The sequence below is a fragment of the Juglans microcarpa x Juglans regia genome, chromosome 1D, assembly GCF_004785595.1.
Source record: "Juglans microcarpa x Juglans regia isolate MS1-56 chromosome 1D, Jm3101_v1.0, whole genome shotgun sequence".
Taxonomy (NCBI): domain Eukaryota; kingdom Viridiplantae; phylum Streptophyta; class Magnoliopsida; order Fagales; family Juglandaceae; genus Juglans; species Juglans microcarpa x Juglans regia.
In genome coordinates, this window is record NC_054594.1 from 12,719,934 (window position 1) to 12,743,574 (window position 23,641).

Sequence of the window (23,641 nt, forward strand, 5' to 3'; positions counted from 1 at the left end):
TCACTTAATTAATTTGTGTCCAGTACTATATATTTGGAATAAGAGTTCATATATAAATATATATACACTACTACTACTACTAGTAGTCATACTCTTTGAAATGCTAGAGGGATAGCTACAATGGACTACATCGATCTGTTTCCTTCAAGTTTTAGGTCTAAATTAAGGGCTTGTTTGAGAATTAATACTTCTCATCTGATCAACTCATCTCAAAATTTATCATAATTTTCTTCATCTCAAACGTCACTAAATCACAAATACTTTTTAATTTCAAATCTTCAACTTTTTCATCTAATCATTACAAATTTCTCAAACTTTCAAACAAATTGCAAAAGTCTACTGGTTTTTTAAATCTTAAAATAAAAAAAAAATTATATTATAATAATATTTTAAGTTAATAATATTTTTTATTCAACTTTTTTTCTTCTCTTTCTCAAAACTCAATAAAAGATCTTAATTAATTCAAATTATTTCACTATTATTCACAAAATTATCATCTCATCTCATTCCGCCCAAACATCTCCAAATTAATTACGTACCCAAAAGCACTCACATAAACATAAAACAAAAAATAATATTGAAGTTTAAAAGAGTTCAAAGCTTTGGAATAAAAAAAAAAAAAAAAAGGAAATTCATGACACGAGGCTTGCTTATTCTCGATCGACTTCATGCATGCATGGCATCATGTATGAGTACTTTTTTTTTTTAAACCTCCAACTTCATTTCAAAAACCATCACTGTGGCATTCAGCCATTACATTGTTGAAGACATTATCAAAAACTAAAGGAACTTCAGCATTTACATTAGTTTGTTCTACATTTACTAAACTAGGACAAAAACTAGATCTAGTTCTATCTGCTATAACTAGAGCACTAATACAAGGGCTTATAAACTCAATATCGATAACCTCAAAATTTTGAAGGAGTGCTTGCTGAGCTAGCTGATGAGCTACTTGGTTGGCCCTCCTTCGGACATGTCTAATCTCCCATCTTGTATCTGCCATGAGGTAGTGAATATCATCTACAAGGTATTGGAGCATACCATTCTCTTGTTGGTGATGTCTTACTGCATTAACAACCTGAAGTAAATCTCCTTCAAAAATAACTTGCTGTAAACCGAGTTCTTTACATAGCTTCACAGCTGATATTAGTCCTCTAGCCTCTGCCATAGTAGCTTGTGTGCAGAAATTTATTGGTTGCATACATGAAACCAATAGATCCCCTTCAGAGTCTCTAACTGCAATCCCTACTCCAATTGTTTGGCTGCTTTCCCTTGTTGCAATATCCGAATTTATCTTGATCCAATCTGATCAGGAGGATACCAAAGATCATTGGCTATTTGATCCTCATTACCATGACTTCTCGGTGAGCATTGTTTGTGTTGCAGCTGTTGGAACTCAGTGCACGCCTGCTTTGCTTTCTGCATCAAAATAGAAGGTGCTACAAAATAGTCTTCAAACAACAATTTATTTCTTCTTAACCACAGCATTCTAGCCAGTTCTGCAAACACACATATCTCATCTTTGCCTATTCTTTGTAACATATCCATAAAGATATCTCCAAACTCATCATGAGTGATTGTAGCTTTCTGCATTTTCCTGCTTCCTAGCATCCATGCATCCTGTGCAGATGAACAAGCCCATAAAACATGCCCTAGAGTTTCTTCTGTTTGTTGACAAATTGGACATAAAGGTTCCTCTACAATCTTCCTCTTATACAGATTTTGCTTAGTAGGTAAAGCATTATTGCAAGCACGCCAAATGAACACTTTGACAGCATTTTTAGTTTGCATTTGCCATATATGCTTCCATAAAACTTTATTCTGCCCTATTGTTGAAGTTTCTCCTTTATCTTGATCTTGCCTTTGCTTGCACAATTGATAGGCACTCTTGACAGTAAAACAACCATTGCTTGTATACTTCCATGCTATATTGTCCCTTAAATGAGTGGTTTGTGCAACAGGTATTCTTATGATTTGTTGCCTATCTTCTATCCAGAAAATGTCATGAAGCAACTGCATGTTCCACCATCTGGTATTAGGATCAATGAGCTCTGTTACCTTTGCATTCGAGGACAATATTTTTACAGGGGACATTACTTTGCCAGAATTATTAGTTGGAATCCACTTATCTTGCCATATTTTAACATCTTCTCCATTGGTAATTCTCCAAATCATACCCTCTTTAACAATGTTGATTGCTGAGCTGATACTTTTCCATGTATAAGAAGGTCTGGATCCAACTTTAGCCTGGAAAATAGAGCTATTTTGTTTTTACTCAAACTATCCCATCATTTCCAATGAATCTTGGCAGTTTTGTCATTTGTACCCCACCAGAAATTTGAAATCAGAGAATTCAACTTACTGCATAAAGTTCTTGGAAGTAAAAACACATTCATACTGTAGGTAGGAATAGCTTGAACAACAGCCTTGATGAGGATTTCTTTACCAGCTTGTGAGAGGAACTTAACCTTCCAATTCTCAAGTTTTCTACACACTTTTTCACTATACCTTGAAAAGATGTGACTTTTGATCTTTCAATCACTGAAGGCAAACCCAAGTACTTTTCCATATTTGATGCAGCTCTCAACCCAGCAACTTGCAGAATATAGTGTTTTGTTTCTTGCCTTATATTATTGCTGAAATATAATGAAGTCTTGTTTCTGTTGGGTCTTTGTCCTGAGACCTGTTCATAGCTATACAAAATCTGATTTAAATTGACTCACTCTTGTATATTAGCTTGACAAAATAAAATACTATCATCAGCAAAAAACAAGTGGCTCAGCTTCATCTGTCCTCTTGCAATTGGAACCCCTGAGATCTGCCCTTTCTGTTCTGCTGTTTGGAGCTGGTCTGTTAACACCTCAGCACATATGATAAATAAGAAAGGAGACAAAGGACAGTCCTGACTAAGTCCTCTAGTAGGTTTAAAACTTTCTTGAGGGACACCATTTAGTAACACAGAAAAATATGAAGAAGAAATGCACCTCAAAATAAGCTCAATCCATTTAACATCAAAACCCATCTTCACCATAACTTCTTTCAAAAAATTCCACTCTATCCTGTCATAGGCTTTGCTCATATCTAATTTCAAAGCCATATAGCCCTTTCTTTCTTTCATCTTAGTTCTCATAACATGCAAAGTTTCATAGGCAGCCAAAATATTATCTGAAATTAACCTACCAGGTACAAAAGCACACTGGTTTTGAGAAATTATAAAAGGAAGAATTTGTTTGAGTCTATTGGCTAACATTTTAGTAATGATTTTGTAAAGCACATTACATAAACTTATAGGTCTGAAGTCAGTAATGTTCACTGGGTTGCTGCATTTAGGGATCATCACTAAATAGGTAAAATTGATGTCTTCCATGCCATGATCAGAGTGCATAAAGTCAAGAATGGCATCACTAACATCCTCCCCTATCACAGACCAATATTTTTGGTAAAAACAAGCCCCATATCCATCTGGTCCTGGAGATTTATAAGGGCCCATCTGAAAAACAGCTTCCTCAACTTCCTCTTTTCTGAAAGGTGCTATGAGAGCTTCATTCATTTGAGGAGTAACCTTTCTCTTAACAGTGTTGATCACATCTTCCATTTGCTTTGGATTGGAAGTTGCAAAAAGTCCTTTAAAAAACTGAGTGAAAGACTCTCCTATTTGCTTTTGATCAGAAATTGTCTTGCCAGTATCATCAACAATCTTGGAGATATTGTTCCTCTTTTTCTTCTGAGTTGCACTAAGGTGATAGAATTTTGTATTTCTATCTCCTTTCGGTAGCCAATTCTCTTTGGCCCTTTGTTTCCATTCCACATGTTCTCTTTCAAGCTGGTTATCAATTTCTGTTTGTAACTCTCGAAGTTGTTGTACTGATTCAGCAGTAACAAATTGTTGAAGGTGTTTAAGAGATTTGCTCCTCTGCTTAAGACTGGCTTTAGAGGCATACTCTTTTTGGTAACTCCATTACTTCAGCACTTGTAGGCAACCTACCAGTTTTGTATTAATCTTTGTGAGGCCTTCCTTGTTCCTCCCATGCCTTTGCCAAGCATTATGGATAACTTCTTCACAATCTGTAAATAGAGACCAACTGTCTTCATATCTGCAAAGCTGAGCAGGTTTCCCTGACCAATCATTCTGTTGCCCAACTGTTATCAAAATAGGACAGTGGTCTGAAGTAGAAGATGCTAGAACTTGTACTTCTCCCCCACCAAAAGCTGCACACCATTCAGAGTTGGCTGTGGCTCGATCAAGTTTTTCTTTAGTAAAATTATGATCGTGTCTAAAATTAGACCAAGTATATTTGCCTTGAATAAAACCCAAATCCTTCAACTGACAATCCTGTAAAACCCCTCTGAAATCATCCAACTGTTTTTCATCTCTTCGAGCCCCTCCATATTTTTCACTGTGATGTAATATTTCATTAAAATCTCCTATACACAGCCACCTTTGAGGTTTGAGAAGATTTAGATGTCTCAGAATATCCCACCCTTCATGTCTTTTTTCTGTTTCAGGATTACCATAAAAACAAGTAAGCATCCACTTTGTTTCTGAGTCAGAAATCCACATATTTATGTGTCTTTAAGAATAAGTATTTATATTAAGTTTAACCTCATCGGCCCATAGCAGAATCATGCCTCCACTTCTTCCAACACCTTCAACTGAAAAAACACATTGGAACCCCAACTTCAATTTAAAAGCTTCTAAGTTCTTCATATGCAACTTTGTTTCCATAAGAAACAAAATGCTAGGCTTGTGAATCTTAACCAAGAGGCTAAGATCTCTAACTGTCCGAGGGTTGCCAAGCTCTCGGCAGTTCCAACTTAGTAGCCTCATTTCTCCCGGCGGGGCTGATTAACAGCCTCTGCCGATATATCAAGATCAAGGGGTAAAGCCTGTTTCTTGCCCCTACCATCTTGCTGATTTTCCATAACATACATACCAGAGTCTTCATCAATCTTTCTCTTTCTTGTAGCATAATGAGGATGTTGTGGCAATTCATTGATTTGCTGTCCCCTTGCCCTTCTCTTCCATCTATTAGCACATACCTCAGGAATTTGCTGCATTTCACCCACATGTTGTTGTTCCTGCCTTGTCTCAAAAGGAGCAAGTTGACTAGTTCTCATCATTGCTTCTGTAGATGTTGTAACAGACTGATCCGGTAGATCTTTTGCAGTGTCAAGAACTATGGCTTTAGAATCTGCCTCCCTATGAAGCACATGTATTTCAATAAGTTTAAGATTACCTACAATGCTCTCTGCTGCCTCCTCACCTATTGGATTTTGCGTCATTAATTCCCTGCTTGGGTCAACTTCAACAGACTGAAATTCTTTTTGTGTTGAAATTTCCATCTTGTTACAATTCCCTTGCTTTGGTACAGTAGGAAATATAGGAGCAAATGAACTTCCATAACTTGAAGCTACATTTGAGCTTGATGCTCGCAGCCATGAGCCATACTGTTGCATATTATCATCTTTCTTTTCTTCCTGATTTGCCAACATTCCAACACATCCATGCACTCCCGGCTTGATGGCCCCACATTTGAAACAAAATCTAGGAAGTCTTTTATACTTAAATTGAATAAAAATTTTCTGGCCAAGTAGTTCCACAAATTTCCCTCTAATTAAAGGCTTCATTAAATCCATCTCTATTTGCACTCTAATCCACTTCCCTCAACAGTTTCCATCAAAGTCAGCCTCCACCTCAATAACTCTACCTATCGTGGATCCTATTCTACCTCCAATTTCCTTATTCATTCATCCAAGAGGTAAATTATGTAACTGAACCCACATAGTGGTAGAATTAAAATTCAGTTCAGAAGGTAGAGTAACCCCCTCAAACTTTTTCAAACAAACCAGATTTGTGTCAAACAACCATGGCTGACCTCCCCAAATTTTGTTCAAATCTCCCTTAGTTTGGAATTCAAAAACATAAAGATTATCACCTACTTTAATAATCTTTGTTCTAGCACAGGCTTTCCACACCTTTAACATCGTATTTTTAAAAGCCTCTTTGTTAATCTTTTTATTAGCAATAACTCTGCCCACCAGACATAACTTCCCTCTCTCCATGTTATTCTCTATATCTTGGTTAGTTATGACTATCTCGTACCTTTCCTCTTCAGTTAAAGAAAACTTATTCCACAATTCTGAAATATCTTCATCCATTTGATACCAGAGTTCGAGCTTGTATAGACTTGAAGTTAATAACTATTGAAGATAGAATTAAAACAAGAACACATGTAAACAAAACCTCAGACCAGGTAACACGGCTAGCTACTGTCTTGCCTAGGGTAAAAAACCTTCCACCGAAAGTGAAGGACACAATTCTACCTCACTAGAAAGTTCTCGAGGAGAGGAAACTATTTTTATGTATGAGTACTGTTGTCTGCGGACATTCCTACAGAAATGAAAATAGAAAGTTGTTGTCATCTCGATGTTATACGTACAACCGAGCCTTGAATTGAAGTCAATATTTACCCTTCAATGTGAAAGCAATTAGCACTGAAGCCGAGCTATTCCCTAGCTAGCTTATAGCTAATTAGCTAATTTAACTATCCTGTTTCCGCGGTGCCCACCGCTGATCATAAATGTCATGCATGCATGGGCCGGGTACGAAATAGTTCTCATGGTCCCAGACTCCCACGGAAGAGAGAGAGAGTGGGAGAGTTGGTACGGCCGGGTGATATGGTTGAAAATAGAAGTAGTCTATAAATATTAAAAAGTAGGTTATATACTACTTAATTTCTTATGTATCTTATTTTTATCGTATCATATAAATGGTCATGCTATTGGACCCCATCTTAATTCTACGGCTATCAAAAAATTTATAAAATAAATTCATAAATTGACATAATTTTATATGATATAATAAATATAACTTTACAATCTAATATATCATATTAAATTACATTAATTTATAAATTTATTTTTATTAGATCTCTTGATGACTAAGATATTTATCATTTTTTTTTCTACATTGATCCACTCAAGTTTAAATTCTTAGAGTCACGATTTTCATACGAACATAGCAAATTTGTGAAGAATAATGGATCAGGTGCTTTATCATTGAAAATTTCTACTTATCATGGTCTAATTATTATCCTAATGTTTAGATTTGTAAATAGGGGTGTAAAAATTAAGGGTGCTACCCGACCCCTACGGGGCGGGGGCACCCCTTCCCCACACCTCTCCCCATGTGGGGCGGGGTGTGGGTCGGATTGGACCTGTCTCTTTTCATTTAAAAAAAAATACTATATTTTTTTATTTAAAAATTATTTATAAGTGTAAAAGTAATTAAAAATACATTTTTAGATTCAATTTATAAATTTAAATTTTGTAACTATGACTATAATTTAAAAATTATGTAATTTTTAAATTTGCTAGTGCATATTTTGTGTAAATTGCAGTATATTAGTTTTTAAACTATGTAATTTTTAAATTTGTCAATGTATATTTTTTGAACAAGTCTAACAAATTGTAATATATATTTATATATACACAATTTGTAAAATATAAATATATATTTATGTTTATATATATGTATATAATATATATATATATATATATAAATGGGAGCGGGGGCGGGGCGGGGTTGGGCCCTCCCCGTCACCCGCCTCCACTAGAGGCCCTAGATGAAGGGCGAGGGGCCCCGCCCCCGCATGGGAGGAGCGGGGTTGCTCGCCCCGACATGCGGGGGCGGAGCGGAAGAGGGCGGGGCAGCAGAGGCGGGACCCTGTTGCCCACCCCGAGTAAAAATTAATTGGGAAACTGAAAAATTGGCACGGACCGGTGGAACCGGTCTGGTGGTTCATTGTATTATATATTTTAAATTAATTTTTTTCATATTATATATAATAATATAAATTATAATTATATATATATAATAATTTTATTATAATTTATAACATAAAATTTTAATCTTAAATATGAAAATTTATTTGATCATATGCTATAAACATAAAATATATATTAATAATATTTTATGGCCTAATAAATTCTCAACATATTATTTGATAAATATATAATACATTAGTAATACTAATATATTTTAGTATATTAATTATATTTCGCTTTAATTAATTAGTATACTAATGTATATTAGTATATTAATTACATTTTATTCCATAATACTAATACTATTAAAACTAAAAAAAACCAATCCAGAACCGATAAAATCGGAGGAACCGATTTAAGAGGGTAACCAGTGTGTAATTGTTTTCGAAAATGCAAAATCGATACATATCGATTCGGTTCTAAATTTTGTTTAAAACCGGACCAGATCGGACCGGACCAATTATACCACAATACAAAACATGATCATATATAACAAGTATACATTAAAAAAAGAGATTAAAATGAAAAGATTATCTTAAATCATTTTTTTATAATTATACTAATTAATGTGATATTTTAAATGATTTCACGTGTCAATTGTTTAAATTAGTAGTAATTTAAAATATACTATTACAACAATAATATAATTAAAATTAACAAAATTTAAGATGAAGACGTTAAAAAATTAAATAGGTACCAAGGTACATCATGCCCACTTGCATCAATAATCAAGTTCAACAAACATAAAATATACACACACGAGTAAGCTAGGATACTCGCACGGGGATGGTTCATAGGGTTTAATTTCTTACAACAGATGGATGCAAATACTTTTTAGATATGATATTTGGAATCGTGAAGTGTGTAAGTGCTGCGTGATTTCTTTAAAAGAATTGAATAAATACGGGAGATTTATATAAAAAAATTAATTTTTTAATAATGGACCTTTATTTTTTTAAAAAGGATTACACGATTATATATAGAATTACTTATACTTTTTGCTATTCATGACATGTTACTATGTACCAAATAATTATCATATTTATATGAGAAATAATATTGGTAAATACAAGTCTCGTATATTTCTTTTAAAAGAATTGAATAAATTTAAAATTCATATAAAAATTATTTTTTTTAATGATACATTCACTTTTTCTAAATGGAGAACATACAACTTTATACACTGTATAACTTACTTAACTTTTATACACTGTATAACTTACTTAACATTACTCTGTTTATATATACACGCACACACACGTATGACTGCCAAAGTCAAAAACTAGGATCGAGGCCGCCATCTTTTAAAGAAGCTTTGACTCTGAAACCAAGTGAACTCATATATCTAATAGCATGTCGGCCTTTAACTTATGCGTAATGATAGGTTTGCAACTTCCACTCAAATTCTTTTTTTCGATCGTTTACATTTGGCGGCATACATAAATTAATATTGTTTGTAGTAGCATTACTTCGATATTTACAGGTTAGCAAATGCATGGTAGCTAGCATATTGTTTGATGGTCCATTAATTGACGGCTAGCTAGTCACCGGCCTATCTTTATGTATTACATTTTCTGTATATATATAAATATATATATATATATATAATAACTGTTACATAAAAAGATTGTAAAAAAAAATAATCTCTGAACGTTATATGATCTGTTAATCTAATTTACAATAAAAATGATTTTACAATCTGACAAATCACATAAAATCACATCAATTTGTAAGATTATTTTTGTGTAATTATCTTGTAGCTAAAATATTTCTCTTCTATTAAGTCACCTCTCAAAAAAATAATTTAAATCAAAATACTTAGCAGCTTAGTATAATACCCTTTCTCTTGATTGATCCAACATATTCTTCAATTATATTTTAAGGCTTGGTTTGCGTAGTGAGTTGAAATGAGATGAGATGAGATGAGCTGAGATAAGATGATTTGTGAATAGTAATGAGATATTTGAGTTGAGATAAAATGAGATGAGTTAGAAATGATTTGAATTAAAATGTTTTATGGGATTTTAAAAAATGAGAAAAAAAAAAGTTGAATAAAAATATTATAAAGTTAAAATATAATTTTTTTTAAGATAATATTTATTTTGAGATTTGAAAATGTTGAATTGTTTTTTATGTTTTGTTTAAAAGTTTGAGAAAATTGTAATAATTAAGTAATGATTAAATGAAAAATTAAAAATTAAAAATTGAAAAGTATTTTTGTTTGTAACGTTTGGATATTAGTGAGATGAGAAGATATTCCTCAGTTTGGATTGAGAAACACTTTCAACGCATCTTATCTTATCTTATCTCATCATTATAACTTTCACAAATTTTCACATAAAACATAATAAAAAATTTAACTTTTTAAAATCTCAAAATAATAATAATATTAAAAAATAATATTCTAACAATATTTTATTTAACTTTTAACTTTAATATCAATTTATCTCATCTCAACTCACTATCTAAACTTAAATTTGCCACCTAGTCAGGGGCGAAACCACGCAGATGGTTAAAAGTTGTTCTTAAAATCTTACCATGTACCTAATTTTTTTGAAAGGTACCCATAAAATAAGATTATTTGGCTCCCCCATGACACAATTTTTAGCACATTATTCTCATTTTGAAATATTCTTGTTTGTTAATTAATAAGTTTTTTTTATGCCATTTCTTTACTTTTAGTATCATTTACTTCTTCTTCTTTTTTTTTTTTGTTTTTTTTTTCAGATTTTTAAGGTTTCTTTTGTTTTTTCAACAAAATTTTCATACTTTCATGACCTAGCTTTTATTTTTATTTTTTCAGATTTTTTGGTCTCTATTTTACCATTTTCTTTATTCTTTATCTTTGGTGCCTATGCAAGTAGATACATTTTCAAGGAAAAAAAAAAAAAAAAACATATGGTAGATTTACAATGACATTTCTCCAATTGTTTTTACGCTTTTTCTTTCAATTCTTCTACTGGTTTATTTTGACTGATTTTGTTAATTACAACCAACTAGGTCACCATTAAGCTAATAATTAGAGTGAAGGCAACAAATTCTAGCTAGTGAGGAATAAGGATATTCCCGATCTATATTATATAGGCTAGCTTTATAAAATTCAATCTCAACATTTAATGAAGAATTTAATTTTTGGTTCTCTTAATTTAAAAAAGGATTTTCACGGAGAAACCAATATTGAACATCATTTCGGAAGCTAGATTTTGAATCTTGCCCGAATTTAGAGATTTGAATATTTACTTCCTACTATTCCTATGGTAGTTGAGTTATATATATATATATATATATATATATATATATATATATATATATATATATATATATATATATATATCTATCCCTTCTTGGAACTAAACCCATTAATTGTTCAAAACTATCTTTTCTAACTTTTCTAGCTTTTACTAAAGCCTCTTTTTTATGTACATTAATAAGATGAGATGAAATGAAAAATTTGTGAATAGTAATGAAATAACATATAAATAATAATGAAATATTTTGAGTTAACATATTTAATGAGATTTTGAAAAATGAAAGATCAGAAAAAGTTAAATACAAGAATTATAAAGTTAAACTATTGTTATACATATAATATAATTTTTATTTTAAAATTTGAAAAAGTTGAATTATTTTTTATGTTTTGTTTGAAAGTTTGATAAAGTTATAATAATTAGGTAATAATTAGATTAAAAAAGTTGAAAAATTAAAATTGAAAGTATTGTTTATGTTTAAGTAGTATTTGAATGTTGAGATGAAATGAGATTAATTTATATCATCTCAACATCTAGACTAGGCCTAAGGTTCTAATTAACCTTTCTTACTTCCCCCATATTTCATGTTCAAATCTCTCTCTCTCTCTCTTTCACACACACATTCAACAAATTATCTGCTTCTTTCAATTATGCATTAATTCTTTTTCTTTGGAGGGTTTATAATATGAGTAATTTTACATATAATTGTGAAGTGCATAAACGCCACGTAATTGTTTTGAAAAGAGTGGGGTCTACTATTAAAAAATTAATTTTTTTCATGTGAGTCCCATGTTTTATTCATTTTTTTTAAATCGATTACGCAACAGTTGCATAATTCACGGTTGTAAATATCTTTCTTTTATAATATAGCTCAGCTTCCCATAGACTTCTTGTTTATAAATAAATAAACATAAGACGTACCCTAAAATATTATGTATCGATCAATAACCCAAAACACAAAACAGAGAGAGTAGTAGACTAAGGACGATAATGGATAACGAGAGAATAACGGCCGAAATGGCGTTTAAAGACTCGTCCTCCGCAGTTATAAGAGTCCGGCGACGCTTGCCAGATTTCTTACAGTCTGTGAAGCTAAAGTACGTAAAATTAGGCTATGGTTACTCACGCAGCCCGGCCACTATTCTAATGTTCGTTTTGATTTTGCCTCTGGCCATTTCCTTGGCGCTTAAGCTCAGCAATCTGCAACTAGACACCGTGTCTGAGTTATGGACAAACCGGAGAGTTTTGTTCCACAACCTCATTAATACAGGTACAACCTCCGCTGGTCTTGCTTTGATTCTAATCCTTTTCTGCCTGATCTTCTGGTCCAAGCGGTCCAGACCAATTTATCTCGTAGATTTTGCATGTTACAAGCCGGATGACAAACTAAAAGTTACTAGAGAGTTTTTCCTAAAGATGAGTGAAGATAGTGGAGCATTCCAGGAGGAGAGTCTCCAGTTTCAGAGACGAATAATGTCCAGGTCAGGTCATGGTGACGAGACTTATCTACCAAAAGGAATTACGTCCAGACCGCCAACATTAAGCATGGAAGAGGCCCGCTCCGAGGCCGAGGCTGTTATGTTTGGTGTCGTGGATTCAATTCTAGACAAAACCGGAATTAAAGCAAAGGACATTGGAATCCTTGTTGTGAACTGTAGCTTATTCAATCCAACCCCATCTCTCTCCTCCATGATTGTGAACCACTTCAAGCTCCGAACCGACGTTAAGTCCTACAACCTCGGCGGCATGGGTTGCAGCGCTGGCCTTATTTCCATCGACCTCGCAAAAGATCTCCTTAATGCAAACCCAAACACGTATGCCCTCGTCGTAAGCACCGAAAACATTACTCTCAATTGGTACTTCGGCAACGACCGATCGATGTTGTTATCTAATTGCATATTCCGCATGGGGGGTGCGGCCGTGCTGCTATCCAACCGGTCACGGGATCGGGGCCGTTCCAAGTACAAGCTGGTCCACACTGTTCGAACCCACAAAGGCGCGGACGACGAAGATTACAACTGTGTCTATCAAAGAGAGGATGAAAAAGGAACTGTCGGGGTTCATCTCTCTAAAGATTTAATGGCGCGGGCCGGAGATGCATTGAAAACGAATATCACGACCCTGGGTCCTTTGGTTCTGCCATTTTCTGAGCAATTCATCTTCTTTGTTACGTTGGTGAAGAAGAAGATCCTGAAGGCGAAGGTGAAGCCATATATACCGAACTTCAAGCTGGCTTTCGAGCACTTCTGCGTACATGCAGGCGGGAGAGGAGTGTTGGACGAGTTAGAGAAAAACTTACAACTCAGTGAGTGGCACTTAGAGCCGTCGAGGATGACGCTGCATCGTTTCGGGAACACGTCAAGTAGTACGTTATGGTACGAGTTGGCATATACGGAGGCAAAGGGTCGGGTTTCAGGGGGCGACAGGGTCTGGCAGATTGCTTTCGGCTCAGGTTTTAAGTGTAACAGCGCGGTATGGAGAGCGATCAGAACGATTCCGGTGGACGATTCCCGACATAACCCATGGGTTGACTCAATCGATAGGTACCCGGTTAAGGTCCCCGTTGCATAGGATATCAACGTGGCAAAGTCTAAGTGGTGGAGACGGTCTACGTCGGGTTTTCACCTTTGTGATTTCTTTAAATTCTGTTATACGCAGTGACTTTTATATATTTTTTATAATAAAATTGTCATGGACCAAAATTATTATTTTTTATTAAAAAAAGGTGTAGTCATTCGCACTAATAAAATATGCAAGAAATATGCAAAAGAAAATTTCTTTTCCTTCTACTCTTTCATATAATATGAGACAGACAGTCCACGCTGTACGACTACAATTGTTTTTTAATTTCAGCATAAAAAGTAAATAAAATAATCTCCCAACTTTTTTCTATTATTTTATTTTCTTATTTTGGTAGGAATCTAGTAAATATAAAGGATAAACTAGGATTAAATATTAAAATAAATTAGCCTTTAGATGGATTAGTCTCTAATTTCTAATTTTGGACTTTTTTTTTCCACGTACACAGCTTTGATCGATTGATTTTATCTTTGCTTCACACATCTTTTAACAGAATTTGTGCCAGGTAACACGTAAACCATCACCATTCAAAATAATATTACCTCTGTAAGTAAATAATAGTAAACCGTATAAATGATGTCAATAATAGATTCATCGTTAATGCAAGATATATAGACACATGAAGCGGATTTCATAACATTTTTTCAACATTTTGAGAAATTTCCTCAAACACTCTAGGCCCACTGCAAGAAATGCTCCCTTTCCCCGCGCCAAGAATGGCCGGGAATAACCCCAGAAATGGCTGGAAATAACTTTTTATAGTGATTTTTCTACTGCTATTATTCAAAAAATCATTGGAAAATGTCTTTCCATTTAATGTTAAATCGATAAGAAAATTATAAAATCACTAGAAAAGCCTCGCTATTTTTCCAACGATTTTCAATGATCGTCGCAATTAAGTTTTGGTAGCAAGTATTTGTCACTGAAAAAGAGTATTTGAAAATTATTTTCGGCGAATTGCACTGGCCGGAAATGATGTTTTAGAAAAAAAAATACACAAAATAGAATAAATAAAAAATATAATACACACCAAATTATATTCACTATGAAATTTCTAGATGGCCACACAAAGCTCAAGCTATATAAATTGTAATTTAGCATTTACATCAAACATTTTTATCAAACAATTATGAATCAACTATACAACCACACCACCTTATATAACCAAGAGAATCTCAAAATTCTATTCTCACATCTTTTCTTTTTTCACATTACCTAGCTCCACTCAATACATGTGAAAACTACTAAATAAAAAAAAAAAAAACCAAAACAAGAAAGAGAGTGAAAGTGAGAATAAAAAGTGAAAGGGTGCTAGCAATCATCACACCAAGTGACAAGTTCTCGTATAACTGATTACAACAAATTTCATAGTGAACCCCATTAATACAACACTTATACAAACCATTGTTCATAACCTTGAATCATAGGTTTTAGCACATCAATCTCAATAAGAAACCGAAGACTTAACTTACATATCTAACCCATAGCCTCACCAATTTTTCTAAACAAACTTCATGCTCTATTCACCACATCCTCTTAACTTCAGAGCCATAATCAAGGAGTCCTTAAAGTCACACATTTTCAACTTATTACATCCAATCCATGGCTCTACACAATCCTTGCATCTTCTCAATACAACTCCATTTAATATCTAATTCTCAAAGTAAGCCTCCAAGTGAGCTTCCATGCTTCACTTTATAGTTCATTACAAAGATCTAAGAACTTCATCATCCAAACGCCAATTTAAAATTTAAAACATCATTCCCTACATAGTTTAATTTAAATTCAATGTAAAAAGCCCTTCCTCCATTCATTCAAGTTAGCTAGCCCAAAAATACTACACAATACATATTCATTCAAATTCCATTCACCTTTTCATATTCTATATTACATAACAAAATTCAAGACCTTCCATTGAACAAACATAAATGTATAACTTCAAACTAACTTTAATCACTAAACATCACATATATACATTATATGGAAACAGTTCCCACACAAGAGATAATCTGTCATCCGCTTTCCACCACTCTATTTGGTTGTGCTTGGTCAAAAGAATAGATATGGCATTCTGATCCTCTAAAACAAGGGGATATAGAGAGCAACTAAGATATGGCATTCACAACTAATAAGCTTTAATTGGCAGCATATGTTCTTACGACGACAAAGATCGTCATAAATATTATGTATTGCGGCGATTTTTCTAATCAACGGAAATTTAATGCCGCTACACTTACAAATACTTTATTGCGATGAAAAAATCACTGCAAAAGTGAATTCTACATTAATCTACTTCGTGATTTCCCACTTCACACTGTACATTAAGCGGTGACTTGGAATTTGTAGAAAATAAGGTCTAATTTTTTCCAACGATTTTAAAATTGATGGAAAATACCTAATTATTATTTGCGGCGATTTTTAAAGTTAAAAAATCACTGCAAAAGGCCACTTTCACAATTGCAGCGATTAACAAACCATCATAACAAGTTTTTTAATATGTCGGCAATTTTTTTCATCGCAAAAAGTGAAAATTGATGCAAAAAACCAATTTAATATTTGCGGCGAATATGTCCATCACAAAAAGTGAAAAAATCGCCGCAAAAGACTAGTTTCAAAATTTTATGTAAAAAGATCGCGACGATGTAAAAATCGCCGCAATTAAAGGCTTTTTTGTGGCGATTTTATTTCCAACAGACATAAAATCGCCACAAAAAGTCTTATTTCTTGTAGTGGCTCTAACGTCCAATAAAAATAGATTCTATGTAGTTTGGATAATGAGATGAGATGAGATGATTTTAGATGAAAGTTGAGAGTTGAATAAAATATTGTTAGAATATTATTATTGTTTTGAGACTTGAAAAAGTTGAATTGTTTATTATATTTTGTATAAAAATTTTAAAAAGTTGTTATGATAAGATGAGATGAGACGAAATACTTTCACTATCCAAACAGGGCCTAAAATCTAAATCTCATTTCACATATATAATTTGAGGCTAAAATGTAAACAAAAGAGAAGACTCTTTCTATTTGTCATCTAATATTGAGCCACACATGCACATAGCGAAAAAGAACAAATAGAGACCCTTCACATCAATGATATATATATATATATATATATATATTTATATATATGAGAAATATTATAACTATAAAAAGATTACATATAGTAAACTAAAAAATTGACGTGACTTGAATGTGTTATATATGTTAGATTATAAAATTATTTTTATTGTGAATTAAATCTAACAGATCACTTAAAATTATATCAATTTAAAATCACATGATACTTCAAAGCATTCCGACGTTTTATCTTAGAATTTTACAACAAATTAGTAACTGTTCACATCACAAACCCCACACATGAGAATAATTTTTTTTTTTTTTTTATAGGGTGTGGGAATGTTTTTCATAGGGTGTAGGAGTGTTTTTCATATAGTATTGAGTGTGAGGTGGTAAATAGTGGCTGATGAGAAGAATTTTTCTTTTATCTTATTATGCATTCAACAAGATTAATTAGGGTATAACTCTTAACCGATATATATATATATTTTTTTTATACGTTAACCGATTATATGTAATTGAATGCATGATTATATATAAATTTTTAGTTCAATCACGGCTGAATTTATGAGATTGTAGTACTCAACATAAAATCCTAATTATAACGATCATAAGTAGGTGCGGGAGTTACATATTCTACCTCCACAAGGAATAGGGTTTCACCAGACCGATTGTTAATCATGATATGCCCGAAACCTCTGTCCATTCAAATGTGAGGATTGAGAAAGGTTGGGGCCCAGGCCACTAGCCACATAAACGTACATTTTGGTGAGGAGCATGCTAGTGGTAGAGCTCGGCTTAGGCTTTGTTGACATCTAAGACCTTGTTTGTTTTCAGAAAACTTCTCAATTTATTTCATCTAATCTAATTATTAAAATTTTTCTAAATTCTCATACAAAATAAAATAAACAATTCAACCTTTTCAAATCTCAAAACAAAAATAATATTAAAAAAATATATTCTAACAATATTTTATTCAACTTTCAACTTTTATTTCAATTCATCTCATCTCATCTCATCTATGTTAACAAATGGGGCCTTAGTCTGACGTAGTGGAAGCTAAACAAAATAAAACAGAAGAAAAGCTGTGTCTTCCAAGGTAGACCAATTGCCAAAGCAATACACTTTTATTATAATATCATCAACTGAACCTTCTCTCTTACAATGGAGATCAATATATATCATTTTTTTTTAATGGAAATAGATTTCATTTCGTTCAATTAAATTGAAATTACAGTTGTGACTTATCAATATAGGGAAAACCCAGACTACAAGTCAAACTATACATTGCTCTGGGCACCCCACCCCACACATAAATTCTTTTGTGACGGGCATTGTCTTAACTTTTATAAAACTCTCTCCTAACAAATCTTTCGGTTTGTGAGAGAATAACGTTCTGTAAAAACATAACTAAACGACCATTCTTTCAAAGAAGAGAAGCACTAGCACTCTTCGTCCTCTCAAGGAGGAGTATTATCACACTGTCGGCCTCCCAAAAGAGGAATGAGATTCTGCTGCTATAGACACTAAGTCTAATAGCCTATTTCTTTTTATTATTTACTAAAAACAAACAAAAACTACAAATACATAAAAAAAAAAAAAACACAAAAAAAAACATAAACACATAAAAAACTGCAAGTGGGAGCTTAGGGTTTCATCACTTCTTTGCCCGCCCCCTTCTTCTTTCTTTTATTCTTTATTCTTTTTCTTTCTTCTTCTACTGCTTTCCTTCATCACCTTCGTTTCTGCCGCCCTCCCCCCTCCTCTACTGCTTTCTCCTTTGCCCGTGCCTCCTCTCTGCGATCGCCACCCACCACGAGCACTGGCGTGAGCATTGGCTTCACGAGCCTAGACGGCACGAGCACCCAACTCTTGCATAAGCACCAGCCTCCATTGCGCAGGCGACCCTTCCACCTACGCACGAGCACCATCCACATAACTGCCGGCCATAGCCATCACACCTTCCCTCTCGCCCAGCTCTCGCCCCAGCCTGTATACCGCTCCAGACGGCTCATCACCACTTTTCGGGTCAGAAGAAGAGGATGAAAGTATAGGGTCATCCGGAAAGTGTAGAAAAGACTGCGAAGACGTAGGAGATCAATATATATCAATCCAAGAAAGTAAAGATATTGCTTTTAAACGGAAATTAATGTCAAACTAAGAAGTAAATAAATCAATTTGTTGTTTATTGGAAATTTGCAGAAAAATCAGCATGTAAATGGCGGAAATGTAGGAATCACGGTGCGGAGAGAAAGTCAAGCGTGTTGCCAAGTTTATTGCCTTTATTGTCTTGCCACTTTATTCTAACTCGTGTCCTTCATCAGTTCTCCCTCGCTTAAACAGAACTCGACCTCGAGTTATTACTGACATATAAGGGCTCATCTGGTGGGTAGTATTCAAAGAGGTCCGCCACGTTAAGAGTGGAGGAAATGGACATGTCTTCAGGGAGCTCAACCACTTACGCAATATCGTTAATTTTTTTCAAAATCCAAAAAGGTTCAAATTTCTTGTTCTTCAACTTTCCGTAGGTGCCTACAGGAAATCGAGACTTGCGTAGGTGCACGATTACTAAGTCTCCCTCTTGAAAAATTTTATCAGTTGTGGCCTTCTATCGTTCATTAGGCTTTTCCAGGTTGTTACACACTTCTGAATGCACTTGTTGGATGCGCTCGGCCATATGCTCAGTTGCTACACTAAAGCCAGGAAATTTGGGAAGGGGAACAAGGTCCGGAGTATGCTTCAGTGGACTGGTATACACAACTTCAAAATGTGTTTTTCCAGTGGAATGATTGCACATATTATTGAAAGTAAACTCCACTTGTGGAAGAGCAACGCCCCACTTCTTTGGTTTGTCTCCTGAGTACGGTTGGTCACTTCCGTTTGGCCATCCATCTGGGGATGATAGGTGGTGATATATTTGAGGGAGGTGCCGAACTTCTTCCATAGAGTTATCCAAAAATGACTTAAAAACTTGACGTTCCTGTCAGAAATTAGACTTTGGTACTCCATGGAGACAAACAATTTCCTTGAAGAACAGGTTGGCTATATTGGAGGCATCCGATGTCTTTCGGCAAGGACTAAAATGTGACATTTTGGAGAATCGATCAACGATGACAAAAACCTAATCTGCACCCCTCTGAGTGCGCGGCAGACCAAGCACAAAATCCATGCTCAAATCTTCCCATATGTTTTCTAGGATTGGTAAAGGAGTATACAACCCAGTGTTTTGTGCTTGTCCTTTCTCCACTCGAACAAACCTTCCCACATCACATCTGAGTTGGTGCCAAAAGTAATGCTCAGTTGTGAGAGAAATGGTCTTGCCTCCTCCATGCAAATCACGTAAGATGTGTTCCTGTAATGAAGACCGAGGGATACAAAGTTGGGTGCCATGGAAAAGGAATCCATCTTGGACATGGTAGTCAGCCAATGGTTGTCGTGTGATACATTTGCTTCATATGTCAGCAAAATCCACATCTTTGTCATATAATTCTTTCGATTGCTCAAAGCCAGTAAGCTCCACTTGCAAAGTTGGGAGTAATTGCATATGGCGGCTCAAAGCATCAATTAAACAAAATAAAATAGAGAAAGAGTGTGTCTTCCAGAGGTAGACTAATTGCCAAAGCAACACACTCTTTTATTATAACATCATCAACTGAACCTTCCCTCTTACAATGGAGATCAATATTTATCAATCCAAGAAAGTAAATTTATTGCTATCAAGAGTTTCATAAACTGGAAAATGGAAACTGTCATACATACTGATGTAGACTATCTGAAATGAAAAATATTGAATGGATCAAGTGAATTGGTCATTTGAGTTTACATCTATTTACTAAAAATAGAAAATAACTAACTAATGTATATTGTCTACTTTAGCCTTCTAACTAATGTATATTGTCTACTTTAGCCTTGGCCTTTCCTTCTTTGGATTTTAACTCCATGTTTTCTATATGGGATACTATACTCCGACACCCCCCCTCAAGATGAACATGAATATTGAGAATGTTCATCTTGCGTAGAGTGTGATAAAAAGGCAATGAATCCAGTGGCTTGGCAAGTATGTCTGCCAACTATAGCCGAGAGAGAATGTAAAATAGCTTGATAAGCTTCTCTTGCAATTTCTCTCAAACCAAGTGACAGTCAATTTGTATATGCTTAGTTCTTTCATGTTGAACTGGGTTGGTGGCAATAGACATTGCTAATTTGCTATCTGTGTATAGAGCTGTGGGCTGTTGATGATCAATCTGCAAGTCCTGCAAGGCATAGACCAACCATTGCACCTCACATGTTGTAGCTGCAAGAGCTCGATACTCTACTTCAGTAGAGGATCTACTAATTGTGGCTTGCTTTTTGGACTTCCATGAAATTAGGGATTTGCCCAAAAATATTGCAAAACCTGTTATGCTTCTCCTGGTGTCGATGCAGCCTGCCCAGTCACTATCTGAGAAGGCTTTGAGCTGAAGTTCTGAAGATGATGAGAAAAACAAACCTTGCCCTGGTGTATCTTTTAGATATCTGAGGACCCTCATTGCTGCTTTGTGATGGCTGACAGCTGGTTTTGCTAGAAACTGACTTAACACTTGGACAGAATAGGCAAGATCTAGTCTGATGATTGTCAAGTATAACAATCTACCAACTAGTCTCCTATATTCTGATGGATCTTCATAAAGTTTTGGATCATCAGCAGTGAGTTTGAGATTTGATTCCATTAGAAAAGCTGTAGCCTTTGAGCCTAGGTTACCAGTGTCTTGTAATATGTCCAAGGCATATTTTAGTTGGCAAAGTGAAATACCAGTTTTTTATCTTGCTATTTCTAGACCAAGAAAATATTTCAATGGTCCCAAATCTTTAATGGTAAATTGATCGTGTAAGAACTTCTTCAAGAGCTGAATTTGCTGCAAATCATCACTTTCTAGCAGCATATCATCAACATAAACAAGTAATGCCATAAAAGAAGTTGCTGACCTTTTAATGAACAATGAGCAATCAGATCTTCCATGAGTGAAACCATAAGTGATAAGAGAGTTAGACAATTTCTCAAACCATTGTCTAGATGCCTGTTTAAGGCCATAGAGATTTTTTAAAAGTCTACAAACTTTGTTGTTCTGATTAGGCAGTCCAGGGGCAAGTCCATATAAATCTCTTCATGTAATTCACCATGTAAAAAAATATTATTTACATCTAGTTGGTGAATGTGCCAATTTTTAATTGCAACAACAGCAAGTAGAAGTCGAATGGAAGTAATTTTGGCAACAGGTGAGAAAGTATCAAAAAAATCTAAACCCTCTTGTTGAGTGTAACATTTTGCCACTAATCTTGTTTTGTGTCTTTCTATGGTGCCATCAGATTTATATTTGATCCTGAATACCCATTTACAACCAATTGTCTGTTTATTTTTAGGTAAAGTTACAAGCTCCCATGTTTTATTTAACTCTAAAGCATATAATTCACTTTTCATAGCTTGTTGCCATTCTGGAAAGTAGACAACTTGTTTATATGTGTTGGGTTCAGATGTAGTTGTTATTGAGGCAAGAAAAGCTCTATGAGAAGGTGATAATCTGCTGGCAAAAAGAAAAGGAGAAATAGGATTGAAGTTACCTTTGGTAGAACCATCATTAAAGGAAGTTGAATGGGCTGCATTTGAGGTAACTTGACTGCAATAGTAATCCTGCAGAAGAATAGATGGTTTTTGAACTCTAGTGGATTTTCTGAGTTGTGGTAGATTATTGGAAATAGTATTACTCTGAGATAGAGAAATATCTTGGCCAGTGTATGAATGAAGGTTATCATCATGGGAAGTTGATGATATAGATTGATTAGGAAGAGCAGTAGGATTAGTGGAAAAATAATTGTTGTTTTCTGATGGTGGGAATAAGAATGTATGACTTTGTGGATTAAGGTGTTTCTGTAAAAGGGAGAATATTTTCATGGAATGTGTCATTTCTGGAAATAAACACTTTATTAGTGTTTAGATCCATGACTTTGCAACCCTTTACATGAGAGGGGTACGTGAGGAATAAGCATTTGACAGCTCTAGGATCAAACTTATGTCTGTGATTTTGAAGTGTGGAGGCAAAACAAAGACAATCAAACACCTTTAAGTGGGATAGTTTTGGTGTTTTGTTGAAAAGCATTTCATAAGGGGTTTTATTATTAAGAAGAGGGGTAGGTATTCTGTTGATTATATGAGTTGCTATGAGAACACAGTCACTCCAAAAAGATAATGGAATATTTGATTGAAACATCAATGCTCTAGCTGTACTAAGTAAATATTGATGCTTTCTTTCAACTGTTCCATTTTGCTATGGGGTTTCTACACAGCTTTTTTGATGTAAAATCCCATTTTTACTATAAAAATTTGTGAGAAAAAAATCCAGGTCCATTATCTAACCTTATGGTTTTGACAGCAACATTAAATTGGGTTTTTATCATTATACAAAAAGATTTTAACAGAAATGGAACTTCAGATTTAGCTTTAAGCATGTAAACCCAAGTACATCATGAGAAATCATCAACAATTGTCAAGAAATATTTATAACCTGAATAAGAAATAGTAGCAAATGGACCCCATATGTCACAGTGCACCAAATAAAAAAAAAATTAGATTTTGTATGTGATACAGGGAAAGGCAATCTTCTTTGCTTTAACAAAGGACATATATCACATATATGTTAACAATCCATAGAGATAGAAGAGTCTTAAGTGTTTGAGGGAAGAAAGTCTAGAAAGAGATACATGGCCTAATCTATAATGTCATAAGTCTAAGGGTTTTGAGAAACAGCAGAAAATTGAACTGAATTGGATTTAGAAGTTGTGCAGGAAGGTATAAAATGATATAGTCTTTGTTTCTCAAATGCAATCCCAATCATCCTCCTCTGTGATTGGTCCTGCAAAAGACAATGAGTTCCAAAAAAAGATTAGACTGT

At 34.2% G+C, this 23,641-nt stretch overlaps 2 protein-coding genes across 2 annotated transcripts; one reads left to right on the plus strand and one right to left on the minus strand.

Annotated features, from left to right (window-relative positions):
* Positions 1-1,290: 1,290 nt before the first annotated feature.
* On the minus strand, positions 1,291-4,828 carry LOC121264998. The gene is made up of 6 exons (XM_041168454.1): positions 4,604-4,828; positions 4,032-4,140; positions 2,985-3,864; positions 2,772-2,850; positions 2,447-2,683; positions 1,291-2,247 (listed from the first exon to the last, which is right to left on the minus strand). The coding sequence occupies exons 1-6, from the start codon at positions 4,826-4,828 to the stop codon at positions 1,291-1,293; spliced, it is 2,487 nt and encodes an 828-aa protein (XP_041024388.1).
* Positions 4,829-11,986: 7,158 nt separating this feature from the next.
* Positions 11,987-13,693, plus strand: LOC121244096 (3-ketoacyl-CoA synthase 1-like). The gene has a single exon (XM_041142169.1). The coding sequence runs from the start codon at positions 12,066-12,068 to the stop codon at positions 13,644-13,646; it is 1,581 nt and encodes a 526-aa protein (XP_040998103.1). The 5' UTR covers positions 11,987-12,065; the 3' UTR covers positions 13,647-13,693.
* The last annotated feature ends 9,948 nt before the right edge of the window (positions 13,694-23,641 follow it).